Source organism: Manacus candei, unplaced genomic scaffold, assembly GCF_025592945.1.
Source record: "Manacus candei isolate 608988 ecotype Guabito, Panama unplaced genomic scaffold, ASM2559294v1 h1tg000061l, whole genome shotgun sequence".
Taxonomy (NCBI): Eukaryota; Metazoa; Chordata; class Aves; order Passeriformes; family Pipridae; genus Manacus; species Manacus candei.
The window spans coordinates 2852438-2874595 of NW_026138109.1; the positions used below are offsets into that span (position 1 = coordinate 2852438).

Sequence of the window (22158 nt, forward strand, 5' to 3'; positions counted from 1 at the left end):
AAGGAGAAGAGTTTCAGCTAAATTCTGTCATGGAGGCCGGCTGTTAGTATTGCATGTTTGTGTCTTTCTGACAGCTGTGAACTCTATTTTGTTTGGTTTTACTTTGTTTCAGTTAAGATAAAAGCTTAGTCTAATAAGGTACTTTCTGTCATCAATATAAGTGATGAATGAGACCTCCACCTCTGCAAAAACAGTGAAAATTAGCACTGTATAATTTGTTTCAGGATCCTGAGGTTTGTCATTCTTTGCTTGCTTTTTTCATGATATGAGTAAAGTGACTGCTCCTCTCTATTTAGATGTCAAGACAGGTCACGCACATTTATCACAACAGGATAACAAAATCACACATTTTGACAGTGAAGTCATGCCCTCTGTGTGAGAGGTAGTATTTAGTATGGCATTGGCCAATTTAGAAAATAAGTATTGCTGAATTGAGATGTAGTAAGTAAATTTTGCTTCCTGGTTATATGTGACCTTTTCAAGTTTTGCCTAAGTCTTTCTTCAACAAAGTAGTTTTATTAATGCTTTCAGGTTTGACCTGTCATGTTTGTATTTTGTTGTGCTGTTTTTTTTTTTGTTCTGCAGAAGCTGTTTTCTATTTGTACCTGTCTTGAATTGGAATAAATGGGAATTCTATTATAAAATCTAATGTTGGATTGACTCCACCTAGAAAGTAACAAATTTTAAAGGTCAGATAAAATAGGCCATTCTCAGCTCTTTTTTCCAAATCATCATCATGGCTGGGCATCACATATGAAGGTTAGGGAAAGGTCTCTACCCACATTTGACACAAGCGTGCTGGTGGCTAAAAAGGCCAATACTAGACAGGCACGTGTGGTTGCAAAAGGCACAGCAGAAAGACTCTTTAGGTGGTAAATTCTGCAAGGCACAATTCTTTCTGAATTGCCTTTTCTCCTCGAGAGTGATGCTGCGTGTGTTCTCAAAAGCATCCGCAGCGTTATAGATGGTATGTCTCCAGACCTGCCGGTTGGAGGCCAGAGCAGACGAGTTATGTTGATCAGTATGACCAAGGCTGAGATGTTGTTTCAGGGAGTCCTTGTATCTTCTCTTCGGGGCTCCTCTCTTGTGGCAGCCGGTGGCAAGTTCACCATGAAGCAGTATCTTAGGGAGGCGGTGGTCCTTCATCCTGGAGACGTGCCCTGCCCAGCACAGCTGTGTTCTCAGCAACATGGCCTCAATACTTGTGACTGCTGCTTGTTCTAGAACAGATGTATTGGTCACATAATCTGACCAGTGGATATTTGGGATTGTACGAAGACAGCGTTGATGGAAGCGTTGTAGGAGACGCAGGTGGTGGCAGTAGATGACCCATGATTCAGATCCATATAAGAGAGTAGACAGCACCATGGCTCTGTAAACACTGATCTTTGTACTTTTCTTCAAGTGTTTATTTCGCCAAACTCTTTTATGAAGCTTTCTGAAGGCACTGTATGCCTTTGCTAACTTGTTGTCTATCTCCATCAATCTTAACATCCGAGGAGATGAGGCTACCTAGGTAATTAAACTGCTGGACTGATTTGAGCTCTGATTGTCCAATGGTGATATGGGGATGATGGAAGACTTCCTGAGCTGCAGGTTGATAGAGAACTTCTGTTTTCTTTAAACTGACTTCCAGCCCAAAGAGCTCAGCAGTGTCTGCAAAGCAGGATGTTAAACGCTGCAGAGCTGCTTCTGTGTGTGCAGCAAGGGCGGCATCATCAGCATAAAGCAGCTCCCGGACAAGATGGTTTAAGGTCTTGGTGTGGGCCTTCAGTTGCCTTAGGTTTTTTTCCAAATATGTTTGATTAAAAATAGTTTGCTCTGTTTATTAAATAGTTGGTGTTTTCCCTTCAGGACCAACCAAAGCAGAAGCAGATCCTTGCGTTTGTCATCAGCTTAAGGTCACAAATACAATTGGATTAGATAATGCTATATACCTTTCCCCACTACTGAATTATCAATGATGAAGTATTTATAATAAAATTAAGCACACATATCAGGAATCAGTTGAGTGTAAAATGTTACCCTGAGGGCACAGCCAGGCATTTCAATCAATATGTGTTTACATCTCCTTATGACAGATGTATTTCCACTGTAGAGTATAGTAACCTGCAACTCTCAAAGAAATCGGCTTTGGTAGGAGTTGAATCAGACCCATGGTATCCCAAGTGATATTTAGGAAAAATATCTTTTGAAGTCGGTTTGTTGAATATGAAATGAATAAACAAAAGAACCATGATTGCCTTTCATTGTTTAAAGAAGATTGAGAGATGGATGCTCAAAAAGAGGCTTTGTGCTTTCCCTTTTAAATTATTTTATTTCCAGATGAGTTTTGTTACAACCACTATCTTCAAAGTAAACATTTCACTCCGGTAGGAAAACTCAGATCCTATGGTTTATAATCTCTGTTTAGTGGGCGCTCTAATGGATAAACATAACAGTTTTGGGCTGACCCAGAGACTGAACCAAAAAAACCCTTGTCACTTATATACTGTTTTATAACTGTTATTTTTTTATAACTGTTTTTCTACCCTGCAGTCTAGTTGGAAGTTCCAGTGTTGCTCTAGGTACTGCTTTCAGCATGCTTTCCACAGCTGCACGTGTGCAGCTCTTCCTGTCTCCCCACTGTGGCTATTTAATATTTGAGACTCCACACACAGCTCACTTGGTATGAGTGCCATTTCATATTGCCCAAGGCATGATGCAAATCTTAATCTGAAGAGTAAACCCAGGACAGTTTTGTGATACTGAGCACCTTTAGTACTTCTGAGGATGGAAGAAGTGTCTGCATGAGCTCAATGATGGGAGAGGTGAATAAATTTTTCCAAGAAGTCCCAAGTATTTTTTTTTGTTGCTATTTAATTAGAAGAATTCTAATAATTTTTATAAGTCAATTTTTATCTAAACTGAATGTAATAATCAAAAGCAGTGGAATCACCATCCCTGGAGGTGTTCAAGAAATGACTAGATGTGGCACTTAGTGCCATGGTCTAGTTGACAAGATGGTGTTTGGTCAAAGGTTGGACTTGATGATCTTAATAGTTGTATGATTGTGTGATTATAAACTGAATTAAAAATCACAACTGAACAAATATTACGTACCACTTATCAGAAGGCAGAAGAGGTAACCCATGCATTCCACAACAGCAGTTCGAAAGATTCTGTGTTCACTTGGTTAAACTATATGTGCACTATTAATTTACTATGACAGCCCCCAAATACTATTCAGCAAGTGGGCTGGTAAGACTGGAACAGTTTTTCTTTCTCAGGCTCAAAAGTCGGTTAGCAGGACTGATTTGAAGTATACAAACCATTATAAATGTGAGGAAGGAATAGTCTGCTTTCTGCTTCTTACGTGGGAATGAAAAGAGTCAATAAAGTGTGAGTGAAAACTGAGATAAAACATGTGAACTCTGACTTCTTCAGCTATTTCTTATACTCTGTAATACTTTGACAAAATATCAGAAACTGTTAATCTGTGGTTTCATTTCAGACATTATCAGAGGCATTGTGAGTTCTTCAGGCAAAAATTTAAGATTTCCGGGCTATTGAGAAAAGATTAGAAAAGGAAAAAACTATGAGTTCTTAGAAGTGAGTTCGCAAACTACATTTTTTATTAGACATGATTTTAAAGTACATGGAAACTATGAAAAATGACAGCACTATAGCCAAGCCCCCCAAAATAAACATGATAATAATAAAAAGTATCATGTTTAATTGAAATGAAGCTGAGTAGTAACAAAAAAAAGGAGAAATATCTATGCACTCTGTCCTATTATGTAAAATAAAAGTGTGAAAACAGTTAGTTCTCAAGAGAATTTTAATTTTTATCCGGTGCAGTAATCTCATGTCACTTTAGTAATTTTTTGGAAATTCATTGTCCAAAATTTCCAACTCCTTCTGCTTAAGCTGAATATTTAGGTATGAAACTAGGAATCTAAATAAAGTGGCCAGATATTCAAATGTGTTTTACAGCTGTAATTCCTGCTTAATTGCATGGCATTTTTGGGTGGTAAATGTTTAATGATGGACAGGCACTTATATTTAACTACATAAGTAAAGGGTTTAGGGACCTAACTTATGTGCAAGTGTTTGAGTTATTTCTGTTATGAATAGTATCTTATTAAGAAATCCATTGAAACAGAGAGATTTGACCACACATCCATACTACAAAATCAAGTTGATTTGTGGTCTTATATCTCTTCCTATCCCACGGAAGAAGCAGCTGATGGACAAGCCACCATTTGCTTAAACAAGTGACATTGACTTCCTGTCCTCTAGTTTCTCTCCTAGGAAACTACACTTCACACATCTCCTAGGAGTTTTAATGAGTTTTAATATGAGGTTTAGCTCATTAATACTGGAATTCTAATGTGTGATTACAAAAAAATACTATAAAAAGGTGACTTCTTTACTATTCTTGTTTCAATCAATTCCTGAATGGAAGAACTTTAAACATGCAATATATGACTTCAATCCGCAGAGCATTTTGGCTATTAATATTGAAAAACCGCACTCCTCCCAGGCCCCAGATGTAAATATATCAATACAATACTATGAACAAATATTCTTGTTTACATTGTACAAAGTATGCTTGGGGTATTTTTTTGTTTTGTTTTGTTTTGTTTTTCAAACCAAACACATATTGCCATAAGAAGTTCCTTTTTTGACAAAAAAATATCAACTATTATTTGCTGGTGGAAGAACAGGCAGAGATTTTTAAAAGGTTTTTCAACATTTGCCTAAGATTTTTTTTTTAAGTTCTTTTCTTTAATACAGAGTTATCACAGGTATTAGGATAGAGTATATAAATATTAAACTATATAAGCAAAAGACTAGTGATAAAAGTATAGTATGTTTGAAAAACTGATAAAACATTACTATGTTATGCAATCTAGATAATATCCCAGATATGTTCATGCATTTTTAACACTGCACACTAAGCTTCCCAGGAACTATTTCTGGAGCCAACAATTTCAGAACTGATAGAAGGTTGCAGTGTTGTACACAGACTGTTGCAGTCATTTCCTTGGATGGATTTGATTTCACATAAAATTTTCAACATGTTCTCGTTCTTACAGTATGTGACCATTTCTGCAGAGCCACAGTACTAATGAAAAAGCTTTGAAGAAAACAGTGACAAGATAGAATAATCCTTGCAGAGCCCAAACCCTACAGCATAATGCCTAAGCCCATAGTTGCAGAGGCAGGATAAGGGTTCAGGAGCCTTGAGTATATGTGAGTGCTGGGTTTTGGTCTCTGGAGAGTTTTGAGAACCTCGTCCTCCCTTGGGTCTCTTACAGTAAAGCCTAATGGGAAGTTTGAAGGAAAACTAAAAATTTTCATGTGATCAGGAATTATCTGCACTTCGCAGTTTTAGTATAGTAACCATATAGACAAAGTACAACCTGAATGCGTGCTGGTGTTCCAAACCAGTAGTAATCCTTGCTACTTTTTCCGGTTCTTTAAAAGAAAATAATTTCAGTGCACACGTCCACTATTTTGGTTCATATCAGCTACTGAAACTTAAACTATTGAAATAACTGTAACAAAAATACATTTCTCAATAAGAAAAATGTATAATGGTGACAGTTTCTGTTTCTTTCCATTTACAGTATCTCCTAAACATCAGTGTCATCTGCTCAACTTTGGCAGCAGCTAGATGGTATTTGGATAAGGCTTATGTTACAAGCATCTATTTCCAATGATTGTCAAACTGGAATTTGGAATATGTTCTCTTAAAGTCCCCTAGATTGAAAATAGGTTTTGTCCACAGAGTTAGTGTCTGAGGTATATTTCTAATATGCAGGTTTTGCATTTTGGGACTCAAAATATACTGTCATTTTCAAACAAGGACCAAATCCCACTAACAGGAAATTAAAGACACCGCAATATGCTCTCCATATTTGTACTTGCACTCATTTACAATGTGGATATTTAATCTCTGCTTTTAGTTTAGATATATTAAAGTTAGGATACAAATATTCTGTCTTTCATGTGTGAATTCTGTTATTTACAAATACAAAATGTCATGTGCCAGTATGCCTGTATACCTCTCGCAATCTGATGTTTTCATCTTCATCTCCTAAAGCCTCTGAGTTCTATGTCTATCCATACAATTAAATAGTATTTTCAACTTAAAATTCCATGAAATAACAACTGGACGTTCTACATCTTCTAAATGTAACACCTGCATAGTGATAATTATGCATATAAAAAAGTTATATATTTATACTGAGTAGACTGAATTATTGATAAGTAAAGAATATGTCTGTATTTACATTTTGGAAGTACATTGAAACCAATATAGCAGAAAAGTGCTAAATGTATTTTTCCATACTACTTGGCAGCTGACTGCTGCTGTTCATGCAAATTCTGCCCAACAAATTTGCCCATCACAAACTTGAAAATGTCTGTGTTGTTTTTGAGAATTATATGTGTGATTTTCTGTAAGGCACTTTTCATATGCAAACATTTTTTTTTGTCATAAGAATGGAGGAATATATTGAAATCCAAATTACTGTATTAGTTCAATATAAACTTAGCTACTACAGATGAGTAGCCATAAAATTATCAGTATTTTAGGAAAATAGCTAATGATTAAGAGCAATTAACTATCTTTTTGTGATTTTTACTTGGTGAACTGGTATATGCAAATAGTATAGAAATGGAAGTCAAAAAATGTAACACTACTCATATTGTTTCTTCAGTCAGATTTTTTTGCTTTTAAGAAGGTAATAAATGTAAAAGTGAATTTTCTGAAGGGGTCATTAAATGTCCCACAAGTCTGTGAGTATTTAAATACCAAGTTCATAGAAAAGTAATGGTTTCACTAGCTTTACCAAGCTTTTTTGATTTGTGAGTCTTGCTTCAGTTGAAAGGAATTGTAAGCTTTAAGAAAACACTTTAGCAGGTGACTTCTATCCAATATATGCCTTTTTCAGCAGCTTACATAACGCTGGCTTGCAGCCAAGAGTCAGGTGTGTCAGCATAGTTCTCTGCTGAAATTACCATGCTCAAATTAATGGTCCTTGCTGAGAAACCTCAGCTTTTTTAGAAGTTCAGGATGATACTTGTTTTCCTTTAACCTGCCTGATAAGAATGAAATTATTTGCGTTTCTGATTTGCAACATGTACATCATCTGTATTTTCTGTCTGCAGATTTTCCACATGACGTATGATCTGGCCAGTGCAGTGGTGAGAATCTTTAATCTCATTGGAATGATGCTCCTGCTGTGCCACTGGGATGGTTGTCTACAGTTTTTAGTACCATTACTCCAGGATTTCCCACCAGATTGCTGGGTGTCCCTAAACGGTATGGTTGTAAGTATTGTTCATTTTTCATTGTGCTTTCTAAACATTACTATTCTAAACAGTTAGCTTCAGAACTTAGTGTAAAACTACATGCTTAGTAATATGCTGCCCTGCAATTTATTCAAAGTTACTTCTATATTTTATTGGCTCACTTGCTAATGAACTAAAGTTTGTTTTGCAGTCCTTATCATCAATACCATGATATTGACTCACGGTCAGTAAATGAGCCAGAAAATACTTTCAGTTTTAAGGTAATTTTAATTTGTTAACCCTCATTCCCTAAAAAAAACCACCAAAAGAAATATGGAACACTCAGTTCACCAGTGGTTTCAGTTTAATCTGTAGTTTCAGAATGCTCCTGAAAGTATATTATTGCTGTTTGCATCATCTAATGTTATCCTCAGTTTGTTTTGTAAATAATGTCTGGGTCATCTTATGATCCGTTGTTCCCATCTTAAAGGTCAACATGAAATTTTTCTAAGTAAAATAAGATAAATAGATTTAGTTGTATGATACTCTTCTGCGTGGGAACAGAATGTTCAAGGACAGAATGTAACTGTGCGTTATTTATAAGGAAGAGTAATGATATTTTTCTTAAAGGACAATGGCTGTGAAAAATATACTTTTTTATCAAGTCAGATAACACAGCAATATAGAGGACATTTTTATACATACTACACATGAAAAAGTTTTTGAAAAGGGCTTATAGCAAAAAGAAGCAGCCCAAGCAACTCTCTCATTGGACCATCTGAAAACATGTGTCTCTCCAGTTTTTACAATTTAGAATCCATAAACCAGCACTGTTTACTGTAGATGGGCATCTTGCTCAGTCCCATGTATTTCTATCATAGAACCATAACAGTATTTGTTCCTTTAGGAATGTGATACTGCACATTAATGTGGAAGCTCCTTGACTAAGATTGTCAGTCATAGAGACAAGTAGTTGCAGTCATCAAGCAACATCTTTAATGATAAGCAGCATTTTGGTGACACCTCATTGTACTGCTTTTCTGAAAAAAAAAAATTCTGACATATCTTCAGATATAGGATTGCTACAATAAAAGTAGGTCAGCATAATGCTGACTGGCACATCTTTCCATTCTGCTGTATTCTGGGTTCTGCTTTCTAACATCTTCCAGTCACATTTACAAAGGGTAAATATTCTACCAGCTTTTTAAAGATCTGGATGAAAATCGTTCTAGCAAGTGAAAGGAAGGCTTGGATTACACTGAATTGAAGTATTTAACTTTTAGAGAACACTGAACTGTTATATTCTCTTTGCTCCTTAAGAGCTACGTTCAATAAAAAAGGCTGTAAACTCTATGTATGTGGTCAGACCCTTTCAGTTTACCCACACTCAGGTTTTTTTTATGGAAACAATACTCTCTTCTTACTGGCCACATACTCTTGGAAAGGTCCTTTCTGAAAGTTGCACCTTTAAAAATTTTTTGTCAGGCTATTGAATTTCTTCTGTTGAATGAACATAGGGGAGAGGTCTGAATATAATGTTCACAGTGTAGGCAGTCTTTTAGGCCACTGGCAAGAGAAAGAGTTGTGGACTGCCAGCCTGGAATCAGAAGCATATTTAAGACACCTCTTGAGGAAAACATCTAGATGTTTGTTCTGACCACGTCGTGGTGTTATGAGACATTTCATGGTTGCTTTCCATGCTCTGAAAAATAATTCTTTAGCACCGAAAACAGATGGAGAAGCAGTCATGGAATCTCAGCCCTCTAAAATAATAGAGGAAATAGAACGATGATAATGATGGTTATCTGCTTTTCTAGTCTATTCAGAATCTAACTGACTGCAAACTTTAGAGTTTGGAAGGGCTTCATGCTCCTGATACTACAAGAGCTTAGGCAAGAGGGGTGCTTTACTGCCCTCATATGCTGTAGCCTGTAACGATCTAATCTAGTCTGAATTGTAAAACTTTGTTAATGAAGTGACTGCATGTGATACTGGGGTTTGGACTCAAAGTAAAATTTTAGACTTATTCATTGTGATTGTTGGCTTGAAGACTTATTCAAGCCAATGTGTGCTCAGCCAGAAAAAGTTAGTTTGTCTAAAATGTAAGCCAGTTGTGAGCCAGAGCATTTGCAGATGATGTGATGATAAAGAAAGTGAGGATGCCATGAGGATGCTGTGCTGTTTCCTCAGTTGACACAGCCTAGCCTTTTCTTCCAGTCCGCAGTTCCCTTCTGTCTTGCATATTAGTTGCTTCAGGCTGCGGAGTGGAAGAACTTCTAAAAGCCTTCTCCTGAAAGCTGTTTCTTCTCTTTGAACTGATACGTATTCAAATTCCATAGGCATGCTCGTGGGTTTCCTTTATAAATATTTGTAAAAAAAATACATAAGTTAAATTTAATGTCACAAAGGTGTAGGAAAATGAACCGAAGCTGCAGTTTGCTTACTTCCTCTCTGAACAATGCCACTGAATGCAATTAAAGTGAAACAAATTGGTTGGATTTTTATCTTTGAAAGGATATTAGGAAAGTCATAGTGCAACATGAAGGAGACTATAAAATTGAAAGCTCTCTCTGTAAAAGGAAATAGGATCACCACTGGTTAATACTGTACCAACCTACAGCCTAAGTAATTTAACAAAATATGTTCAGGTCCCATTGGTATACTCTCTTCAGTAATAATAATTATGACCCCATATTGTTTCTGTACTCTCAACTTAACTCTTGGACAGTTCCTAGCACTGGCCTTCATGTTGCTGTGAAATGACTGCCAGAGCTGACATCTTCCTTTGATTGATGTGATCCCACTTGCTCACTTGCTCACTTTTGTATCTTTATTGCCATTTGATTGTACTGACTTTACTAGTGCTGAGTACTGTGGACAGGCAGGATCTTATGCTCTTCCAGAATATCAATGCACTTGTCTTTAAAAATAGGAACACTGGTAAATATAATATAAAAGTAAGTAGCAGCTGTTTTTCCACCTCACTTTAAGCCATGTTTGAGCCAATCCACTACAGACAAAATAGCAGTCAATTACCCCTATGAGGGAATATGGCTCTTTGATGGCTTTCCTAGTTTTTTTTAACACTAGGATTTCATTCCAAAAAAGGTCTTTTCTGAAGAAGTTTCACAGACTTTCCTAAAGATGCTCCCTAATTTCCCCCTGGCTCAGAAAACCTATTATCTGCTGCTCCTTGTGTGATTTATCATCAGCTTTCTGATCTGCATTGCTTTAGACTTCCATAATGACTCATAGACCAAACATCTTTATAATGCTTCAGAGTTTGAGGCAGTAGTTCCTTAGAAAATTAGGAGTAAAACTTGCAATTGAAACCACAGAGGCACAAAACCAGAAAAGCACAGTAATCCTCTTCTATAATCACTCTGTGCAAACCAAGATTCTGCATTTTGCAATCAATTTCAGCTGCAGTAATTGAAAGAAAAGTGCATGACTCCCAATTGATGAACTGTTACAGTCAGGTCTTATATGGGACAGGGATTCTAGGCAAGTAGAAATGAGAGATGACATTTTTGCCATTGATACCATCTGGCCTTCTAAGCATGACAGCCTGCAATAAAGCATCCCTTGCAGTAGATCATTAATAACAGTAACTGAAGATTCCCAACCTATATTTTCCTGCCTATATTTGCAATAATTTGTTGTCTGGTTAGCAAAATGTATGGTCCTTTAAGCAAGGTATTTTCCTGGTCTTTACAGATATTTCATTTATAATGTTCCCTTTGTGAGACACAAATCTAGAAAAGAGGTATAGAATTTAAGTTGAATGGTGAGTTTTTTAAAGCCAAAAGCAATTTTAAAGCTTTTGGAAAGGCTTTGTTTTGCTGGCATTTCTCCTGGCTGTCAGTCAATGTTTGCTCAGCAAGAACACTTCAGGTACTCTGGTTTTTTTGTTTTATCTTTCCCTTTCTGTCCTTGCAGTTGGATTGTTTGCATGTCTCAGGTTGGTTTAGGTTTGGATTTGGTGAAGGGGATTTTACATTGTATTAACGCCCATTTGTGTCACTTAATTGCCTCAGGGGCAAAGGAAATCAGATGTTAGAGTTCAGATCTTCATCTCTGATGGCATCAGCATTGCTAGAAAAAGAATTTGGAAATTTTTGCTGTAGAATCTGAAAGTCTCTCTCATTATAAAATGAATTACTTAAATGAATATTTGATGGGGAAATTCAGAGATGGTGAGGATTTATAACGCTCTGAGCTGTACTAATATATATGTAATATGCAAAAAAGATATTTAGTAATAACACCCAAAACTTGAATTTTAATTCTCAGCATTTCTTACTAATGGACACCATTTTCAATTACACAATCAGTTGGGTTTTTTTCCCAGTAAGATTTTTGATTCACTTAATGGAGTGCAAGGAATGCATTATAGTCATTTGATGTGTTATTCTGCATTGGGTTTTCTCCTTTTTGATAATGCATCAGTGTAGCACCTTCTTCCCTATAGCTGGCCATCAGAGAAGCTAATTTTCTCATGAGATTTTTCCTCATTTGATCATGATGTGATAGTTATAATTTAGAGTTTCCAAAATGTTTTTGAGTATCTTTTTATTATATGGCAAAATATTGTAGAGCCACATTTAAAATATTAGATTCTTCTGATTTCATTTGCAATGCTGAGCAATAAACGCTTATGTAAATCAAATCCAAGAATCTTAAATTGGTTGTTTAAACAATATGGAACATATGGGAATCATCTGATTACTAGAGGCACTAAGGATCTGGTGAGGTATACTACTACTACTCTAATGTATTTTATAGTCATATATTTGTATTTATGTGTGCGTATTTAATTAGAGCAATGCTTCTTGGAACAGATGAAGGGGTGAAATTACCAATCAGAGATGGACTGTGATCAAAATTAGTGGAATTGCCCAAGTCAGATGCTTTATGTACAACACAATTTGGAAATATTGTAATACCAATAACAACAATATATAACATTCTTAGGACTAAGATATCCTTATTTTTGAAATTTACAGTGAATAATTATATCCATTCTAGTACATGCAGCTGTTCAGAATTCAGTTACTGCTCTCTCTCTTGCACAGAGCACTGACCTAGTCACTGAGGTCAGTCTCTTTCCTCCTGCATCAAGATGATGAAATAATGACCTGTTTCACTGGTTTGGCATGAAGTGATAGGCCTAGAACTGTATTAGCTCAGGAAAATTTACTAGAGTGTGTGATTTGACAGTATAAGAAACTGCAGAGGAAAATTTTGTAGATGTGCAGAGCTAAATGACAAGGTATGTTTAATGCAGACTGAGGACATGTGTTAACTGCGTTACCAAAAGTTTATGCCAAGCTAGCAAGGACTAGAGAAATAGGGTGTCTGAGGACACTGTTGATTTAATTCAGTGTGTCGTGACCAATGAAGAGGAAAACAAATGAAGTTCTCATTTTTACAACAACTGCTGAGGCTTTACGAAGCCCACATAGGTTTTGGCTTATGTTTTTTTCTGTTCTCTGACAGGTTAGCAGGTCATCTGCTTTTGCAGGCCTAGAATGGCAAATAATAATAACTTTTTTTCCAAACTCCTTGCTTTTGGTGTAATGTTCTTTATATTTTTTGATGTCTAATATACTTTTCGGACTGTGTACTTTTGCTTAGGTAAAAACAGTTACTAGATTTCTTGTGTCTCATAGTTTTTGAAAATATTTAATTTTTTTTCTGTGTATTTATTTCTGCCATTGATGTCTGCTCAGTTTATAACTTCTGGTTTATTATATTAATACCATGAACTAATTGAGATGTAGAACCTTGAAAGTTGAAAAATAAAGGTGTAAAATCAATTACAGGGAGGTTTAAACCTTTCTAAAAGTTTAACATTAGAGAAAGTATTCATGTTACACATGAATATTTGGATTACAAAAGGGAAAAAAGTGTTTCAAAGAAGGTATTCCCAATTGTAATCACACAAGTCCACCACCTTTGAAAATTGTTTAGCATCATGAATTTAACTATGGTCATAAGCCCTGCTACCTTACTTTACTCTCATCAAAATACTTAAATCTTAATGTTATCATATTAATGTAATTATTTAATGCTGATGGTGATAGCTGGTGATAGATATTTCAGTAGATATTGGTGCTCAATGCTACAGAGGAAAGATCTAAATTAGGACTCGTGTTTGTAAGTATTGATTGTAGGACTGTGTTACTGATGTGATAATAGGTGCTAAAGACAATGACTTCTGGAATTAATTAGTTGACTGCCTTGCAGGCTTCTGTTTCTTTCACATAGAAAGCAGGTCTTCCTTATAGGGGATGAGAATAATGAAACAATTATTTAGAGGAAGCATACAAAAGCAAATTGATGCACTTAATAGATACTAACTTATTTCCATGTTTTTAATTTACTATTGAAAGGGCTAGTAGGAATATGTCAAGGAGAGGATGCAAGGAACAACTTGCCTATTTCTCATCAAAATTTAGTTTCCATATTTCTCCCTCAAGAATCAACACAACTCATAAATGCTTATCTTGCAGTATATTCTGAGGGGATTTCTGGTAGCTGTAAATTGTGAAATATTTTATGTAAGCTTTACATTTGAAAGAATGCAAAAAATTTCACATTATATGATAAAGTGTAATGCTGTGTTTGATAGAAATTCTAGGGAAAAATAACAGACTTCATAAAGCATGTCTTAAGCCACTTCTTAAGTGAAAAAATGTCATGTTTTAGAACCTTGTATCTCTCATTTGCCCTACCATGACCAAATGCAGACTCTCTGTTGTAGAAGAGAGTGTTCCCTTTGTTCTGGGGGAGCTGGATCATTCTGTTTTGCTCTATCTCTTTAAAAGTGTTTACCTGTATGTAGTGGTATTCCAGGTGGAACTGGTATATCAGTTTGAAACAGTTATTCTGAAGTAGCCCTCCATGGGTGGCCTTTTTTCTTGTTATAGGAATATCCAAAAACTGAACTCTTAGAATATTTATGCCAGAGCAGGTTTCCCAGAATAAATCCAGATGTACATACATCCAGATGAATACCACTCATATACAGCTGTTCTTCAGCAAATTTTTCTGGTTTTCATTGCAAACCTATATTAATATGTACAGTCTAATTCTTGATCCATATGCTTTAAGACTGAATAAAAACTTTTTTTACACAAGCTGCATATTTTTGCCGAGGGGTCATTATCCCAATCAGATTTTCTCAAGAGCCCTCATTTTGCTGCTTTTAACTGAAGGGGTTTTCTGTATCAAATTTGAAATTTCTACACATAGGTATTCAGCACCTGACTCATTCTAATACTTAAAGTACATCTGGAGACAAGCCTCTATTGGGATGCAATTAGACATAAAAATTGGCCACCTGAAATTGCACATTTAGAATGCCAACATTTCACATTAGAAAAAATCAAAGCAAGATACTTTATTCTGGTTCACATAATTCTGAACCAAGTCACTTTGATATATCAGAAACTTGACATATAGTCCTGTGTCTACTAGACCTATGTCAGTATTCTATAGGGTCTGTAATCTGGATTCCCAAAATCCCAGAGGGAAAAAAGATGGTATCATAACAAGTTCCTCCATGGAAATTTTAATATTTCGTATTTTTACTTTAATTTGAATTTGAATGAAGCTAAAAGCTAAACAAGAAGAATTCCCTGTAAAATTGGAAGTCTCCGTTTGTATCCACTTCTGGTTACCAAAATACAAGGAAAGCAGGAAATACACAACATAATGTTTTCTTTCATTTGTTTTAACCTACTTATTTTCCTTCATGTCTGAAGCAGTTTTGCCCATACTTTTTATACTTATAAGCCAGAGATGTACAGAACTCATTTAGATTTAGGCTGCATGTATTTTCTCTCTTTAAAAATGTAGGATAATTTTCTCTAAGATTGGTCCCATCCATCCACTTTCTGCTCTTCCTGCTTTCTGCACATATACTCACTTAAGCAGACTCAGCCTGAACTAATTCAAATAAAGTTATAAAAATTTCAGAAAATGTAATTTAATACAAATGATAGAAATGATTTTTTACAGGAGAAATACAGTAATATTCCACAATTTTTATATTATCTGAAATAAGCAGCATCTTAATAAATGTTACTATTAATGAGTAAATTTTGAATACTTTAGATATTGTGTGTACAGATGCCTACCTATTACTTGTAAGAGCAAGCAGTGAATACTTTTCTTATCAGTAACTTTATTCATTAAATGTCCTTAAATATATTTTGCTTTCTTTCTGCTATCTGGATTTTTACTTTTGTTTCATTTACTCTTTAGAAGGTGTTATTGATAACATAAGGAAAAGAACAAAACCCTGTGGTGAGACTTTCTCTGGTCCATGTACCACTTTTAATAGTTTGCATTGGGTTTATTTTCCTCATGCGAGAGGAAAAACAATATTATAATTAACAAAATTATTAGTATCTATTCAAAATAACCTGCTATAAATAATGTACTGATATATTTAATTTAGCTGTAAAAATAAAACCAGTTTTCCACAAATTTTAAAAAAAAATTACTTATTTTTTTTCTCTCTTTGTTTTGAATGGCTGGGGCTTATTACAAAAAATTCATGACAATCTCCTTTGAAGAGGATTGGAGCATAGAAGGATGTACACTATAAGGTCTAGTTTAATAACACAGTATTACCTACATTTTGTGGTACTGCTAACATGAGAGAAGTGCTTTGAAACATCCTCTTTGAAAGTCAGCAGCTGGCATTTGAATGAGACAAGAAAATAATGCCCATATTCTTCACTGATGACTAATGTTCTTTTTCCAGTCCATCTCATATCATTTTAGTCACTGTATTTGTTTTTTTATATTTGGAAGGAGATGACATTAGCTTGCATTTGAGGGTAGCCTAGCATTTTGACAACAGTAATTTTAATCAAAGAAGGATTATTTGTATTGATATAGATAGGGAGGGGCCTAACACGACCACTTTTGAACATCTTTCTGCTTAGAAGTGATATTTTCAAGTGGAGTCTACTCAGACTAATAGTTCAGTTTTACAAAGAGTAATTGAGAACTGATCACGAATAAAGGCAGTGCACCAATAATTTTTCCCTCTTTACAGTAATATGTAATATCCCTATGCTTATCTCGAATAGTAAAAACCTTAAAATTTATCTCATAGATGCAACTGGAAAAGTTATGGCAAACCTAAACTCAATTAACTTTGACAAAATATTTGAGGGAGTTTCCCCTTTATTTTAATAGCTTTTTCTGGTGTTCTGAAATGAAGTTATTATGCATGATAAAAAAACTTTGGTGGGAGAAAAATATAAATATAGCTCAGATTTGTTTGAAAAGAAAATGCAAGAGCTCACCCTGGAAAGCTACACTCAAGAGCAATGAGCAGGCATGCTATGTTTCCAGCAGATAAGGACAGATTTGGCTCTGGAATTTTTTGGACCTATGCAGATATCTCTATATGAGCTCTCATAATCCATACCACTTAAATCCTACCCGTCCTGTACCATCATCTCTATATATTAAACACAGATGCTATATAGAATATTTAAGTCTGCCTTTACATTCACAGTGTCTAACACTAATTGTCTTGGCTTTACTCTTGCAGCAAAACCACCCTGCTGTTATATGCACTTCTGTGCGTATAAAACTTTAAAAGAAATTAGTTCATTTCTGAGTTGTATGAATAAGCAGGGATGAGGTTCCCTTAGGTTTTTGCAGTCTGTATCTTGACAAAGAAGCTGTTTGTGGAAAGAATAACATATAAATGCTGACAGGAAGTGCCTCTGGGGAATGCCATGTGCCCTCAGACGTAGTGGTGCACTGCTCCTAAGTGTATTGTAGATCAATAAAATATATTAAGTAAGCCATCTTAGTTGAATTGTGAAGGAAAACCACACACACATGCACAGAGTAATATGGGGAGGAGATAGAAGGAATGAGACATTTTAATAGAAATATAACATCTGAAGCAGAAGTGGGTTTTTTTTAGACAACAGCCAGTCCACATAATTTGAGGAAACATAAAGTTGGCATGTGTACAGATAAATAAAAGATGAAGGATTTCTAGGATTTAACAAAGATTGTTGGTTTTACTCCTTTGGTTTTAAAATCTTTCAGACTTGGTATAAGAAAGTGCTTGCTTATACAGATAATTCATAGACATCTGCACACAGACTATCTAGAAAATATTCTTTAAAATTTTCTAATGAATAATAATGTTAAAGACAGAAAAATACCATTTAAATTATTCACTTACAGTGATGACACTGAACACAAAATCTGAATTAGAAACTAAATATGTATGGTATAAATTAAAACCTCATCCACATACAATATAATGTGTGTTTCTAATCAATAATGACTCTTAATTTTATTTTAAAATATAGTAGAAAAAACATGGCATTTTTGCTGTTTTGAATAATGAAAGCTGCTTTGATGCATTTGCATGTTAGATAACACAATTTTGGGATAAATATATGCTATTTCCTTAGGATCCGAATTCTTTAATATATTGCCAGTTTAACATCCTTTTCAACCTTTTTCAAGCAAAGTAAATGCCATGCTTTCAATAAATGGATATAAGAATATGTGCCCTGAATCCAAGAACTCCTTCTCTCACTGTGTGCTCTTTTCTCTCACTGTGTGTCTCTGCTGGATAACTTTATCCATACAAGTAAATAATTATGATGTTTGCATTCTAAGCATTCCTCTGTCCTCATTAGGTATCTTTTTTTGTCTCTCACCTGCTCCTATCTGTGGTTTATGATACCATCTCACTGTGGTGTGCTTATATTAAAGCCACTGTGCTGGAACTGAATTCACCAAGTAAAATCTCCAGAATCTCTGACAGAGCCCCACTGACTTTTCTCAAACTTGCAAGGGCAAACTCATGTTCTGATCTCAATGTAAAGTTCAATTGCAAGAGAAAAACAATGGATCATAAAATAAAACCAGAACTCGAGAGAAGATACTGTTCTTAGGAATTTCATTTCTCCACTGGATTGGAATAAGGAAGAAACAGGGAGGCAAATCCATCCAAGAAAACAGAGGTATGCTCAGTAGGGGAGCTCGGGAAGATAATGGATGCAGCTTTAGCTGAATAGGATCTTGGGCAGCTTATGGAGAGAGAAACTCTCCCCTGGAGGTGATAAAGAGCACCTGCATTAACATTCTACTCTGAATCACCATCTGCAGGAGTCTGATTTTTAGTGACTGTGTAGGGAGCCTAGGGAAACCTGCCAACTCACTTAGCTATCAAAGTGAAGTACCTGAAGTCAGCTGATGTGAAGTTTTAGGTTGCCTTCCTCTCTTATTGTTGGTTCTCACAAAAAAACCCCGAGACAAATTGGACTACTGGTCATTGCAGATATCCATGTGTAAAGAGTACAAAAATGCAATGCACCTGTTCATTTTCCGTTGTGCAGGGTTGTGGTTTTCCTGCTGTGCCTCTCTCCCTCAAACATCACTGCCAGATATCCCATGACTGGTCTCCCCCCAGGGTTTGTCCTCTGGGCTGAGCTGTCTACCTCAGCCTTACCCACTTCAGTCAGAGCATTTTTATCCTCATCATCTAGACTAAGGAACCTGGATTCCTTTGAACTACTCACCAGGTAGATGTTTTCATTGCTCTGCAGGATAATTTTGTGGATCATCCTGTAATCAAAGCATGCAGTTTAACTCTTAATCACAACAAGAAAGTTTCTTACCTTTTATGTTGCAGCTATGAAAGAATCCCATTTGCTTTCCAAGCATTTCTGTACAGTTAAATGGCATTACCATTCCTCTGTGGATGAAACAGTTGTTTCATAAATACATGCTATGGAGCTTTGAAAAGGAAAGTTGGCTAAGAAAAGTTGAACCAATGAAAACTAGGTAATTTATGACAGTCCATTTCTGTATTCATTTCTGTATTCACTAATCTGTGGAAAAAAGATGCAGAACACTCATGCCTATTTATGACTTGGTAATTGTGCTTTCCAAATTTTATTCTTCAAAGTCTTTTTTCCACTTCTCTTTGGATAATAAAAATCTTAATGGTGGTGAATAGTTTAGGATAAGGATGCTGTTTCTCTGATCAGCGACAAATAATCAATTCATTTGAAAATATGGTAGTAAGAGAGGTTATATCCCACATGGTGACTAATCAGGTAAAAATAATGCAGTTAAACAGTCTATTTAAGAGATTGAAATTAGAATTATACATCAGTGGCTTTAGTGCACCTTATTTTGGGTGAAGAATCATAGAATTGGTTTGCGTTGATAGCAAGTTTAAAGATCATCTAATTCCAACCCCCCTACCATGGGCAGGGAATCTTTCACTAGTCTGTATTTCTCAAGGCCCTATCCAGTCTGGCCTTGAGCACCTCAAGGAGTAGGACATCCACAACTTCTCTGGGCAACCTGTTTCAGTGCCTCATCACCCTCACAGTAAGGAATGTCTTTATATCTCTAATATCTAAACTAAATCCACTCTCAGTTTAAAACCATTTTCCCTTATCACTGCATGGCCTTCTAAAAAGTTACTCTCCTTCTTTTTCATAAGCCCTGTCTAAGTACTGGAAGGCTGCTATAAGGTCTTCCCAGAGCTTCTCCAAGCTGAACAATCTCAGCTCTCCCAGCCTGTCTACACAAGAGAGGTGCTCCATCTCTTTGATCATCTTTGTAACCATTCTCTGGACTCGCTTCAACAGGTAGGAAAGTGGACAGAGAAAAGAGAAAAACAATCTAAAGACAAACTGAATGTGTGGCTCCATTCAAGTTAATGATAGAGCTGTTGAGAGTTCGTTCAGGTGGGACCAACAAAGTGGCCATGTAAAGTCTGGCCCCTTTCCAAGGGAGGAAAGGAGCAGATGCACAGGGAAGATCCAATCACAGCAAGCATGGAGTAATGTTTCCTTCAGTTTTCAGACATTAGCAGCTGAGGGACTTCTGGATAAAGAGCTGGTATCCCAGTGTTTAACAACTATTACCGTGTTTCTTCCATTAGTCCACCCAATCATTTTTTGACTGAATGAGTGTTCATATTTGGCCAGAAGCATGGGCATGGTGTCACAGCATCATGACTCTGACATACTGTCATGGTTTTGAGCATAGTTGTCCTTGGTGTTTCACCCCCCACTGGAGTGACTTAACCTGAGAAAGCCCAGAGTGACTCAGTGGGCATGGGCTGATGGCTGCACAGGGATGTCCCTGTCTTTAAGAGCTGGAAATGGGACCTGAGTGCTCCTAACCTCTTAGGTGAATATTATAGGGTCACTCCGGTGCTTTGTTAACTCCCTCAAGGATGTTAAAAGAGGAGCATGTTCCCCTTCCTTCCTCTCAGAGTATGAAGTTCATACCCCAAAAGTCAGGACATTATTCTATGATTCAGGTTAACCTTCCTCTGCTAGAGGAGGGAAATGAATTTTTTATGACTCAGTCTTTTTTTTTTAAATGCCTAGACATCATTTTGTGGACGGTGTTTAGGCTGCTAAATCATTTTTTCTTTATATCATTCTATTACCTATATTATGTTATTACCTTGAATATCTTGACGACTCTGGTAAGTACCTGCAGTTTTAGGGCATCTGAGTTTAAGAAAAGGTCATCAGTAAAATTCAGATGAGTTCTCAGAAAAAGAAAAGCCTCTGACCTAGATCCAGCCTACTTGCTTTGACACTGAGGTTTGTTCTTTTCATAGAGCCAAAATAGATTTTCAGCTGCAGAACTACTACTTCCTGCTGTCACTTCCTAATAAAACAATGCACAGCGTTTTGTAGGACATAGTTTCATCCATTTAATAAAGGATTATGATTTACCAAAAAAGCAGACCAGCCTTTTGAGGGTTCAGATATCTAGTAAGGTAATTTCCTGAAGAACTGTAAACTAACTAGATGCAGCCTAAAGTCTCAAAGACATCAGGTTAGGATATATATAAAAAAACTGACAAGAAAAGTACCAGATAATTTAAAAAAAAATGCTTAAAACCAGCACTGGTCCTCTGCCTTAAAAAATACGTTACTTGAAGAGAAATAAAACATGGTAAAAATTGTATCCTTAGACTAAGCAGAAAAAGATTTGAATTAGCCTATGCGGTACCAAGCATCACTTTACTGGGTAAAAAATCATGTTTTTTAAAGCACAGGATTCAGGAACTCCTGAATCCCAGTTTGAACCCTTATGCTGATTCTCTCTGTCAAAGTAGCATTGGTTAACCTTGATTCATTTTTAAGCAGATTAAAGCATATTCAGACTCTTTATGAGTGGATTATATTAGACCATTTTAATCTACTGTAATCCACTATTTTTATCTTTTTTTTCCTAAGGACACATTCTTACAAATATTTACAAAGAAAATGTATTTAGCTAGAGTTTACCTCTGTATAGAAGAAGGATGGAAGTGTTTCTTGCAAAATCAGATTTTGAATGTTTTGAGATGTTCTTAGTGAGAAAGCGTGGGGAAACTATTATTTTGTGCATATCTGTCTGTGTACTTTTCAAGTTATGTATCAAATTTGCCAAGCCATTTCCTAGTGATAGCCTTTTCTGCCACTTGTGAACTTAGTTGTTTCCTTCCTTTTTCAGTGTAGCTTAAAATCACTTTCATTCAAAGAGTGTGGTGATAGCATTCAGAAAGCTCAATGTCCACTCCCAAATCCATATGATTTTCATTTGTCATTTTATTTGGGATTGGATGCTTCACATAGTTTGCTGTCTAGTCTGAGTTGTTCACATAATAGACAGGTGCAGTTCCTTCAGCTAAGTTCCTTTTCCTAAATTGGTTGCAAATATTGTCTGTGATGGTGGAGATTCTTCCTAACAATCTTCAGTAAAGCAGTACACTGTGGAGTCATGAGTCAAGTTTATGTCACTTCACTCCTTCAGCTGTTTCCCAGAAATGCTCTATATTAAACCCACATTATC

The 22158-nt window shown here is 35.9% G+C and overlaps 1 protein-coding gene across 1 annotated transcript in view; it reads left to right on the plus strand.

The window, feature by feature from the left end:
• Window positions 1-22158, plus strand: part of HCN1 (hyperpolarization activated cyclic nucleotide gated potassium channel 1) — a 202429-nt gene that overhangs the window by 99817 nt on the left and 80454 nt on the right. Inside the window, exon 3 of the mRNA XM_051804740.1 lies at window positions 7162-7323. Within this exon, the coding sequence (XP_051660700.1) occupies window positions 7162-7323 (162 nt within the window). The remainder of the gene's footprint in view (window positions 1-7161; window positions 7324-22158) is intronic.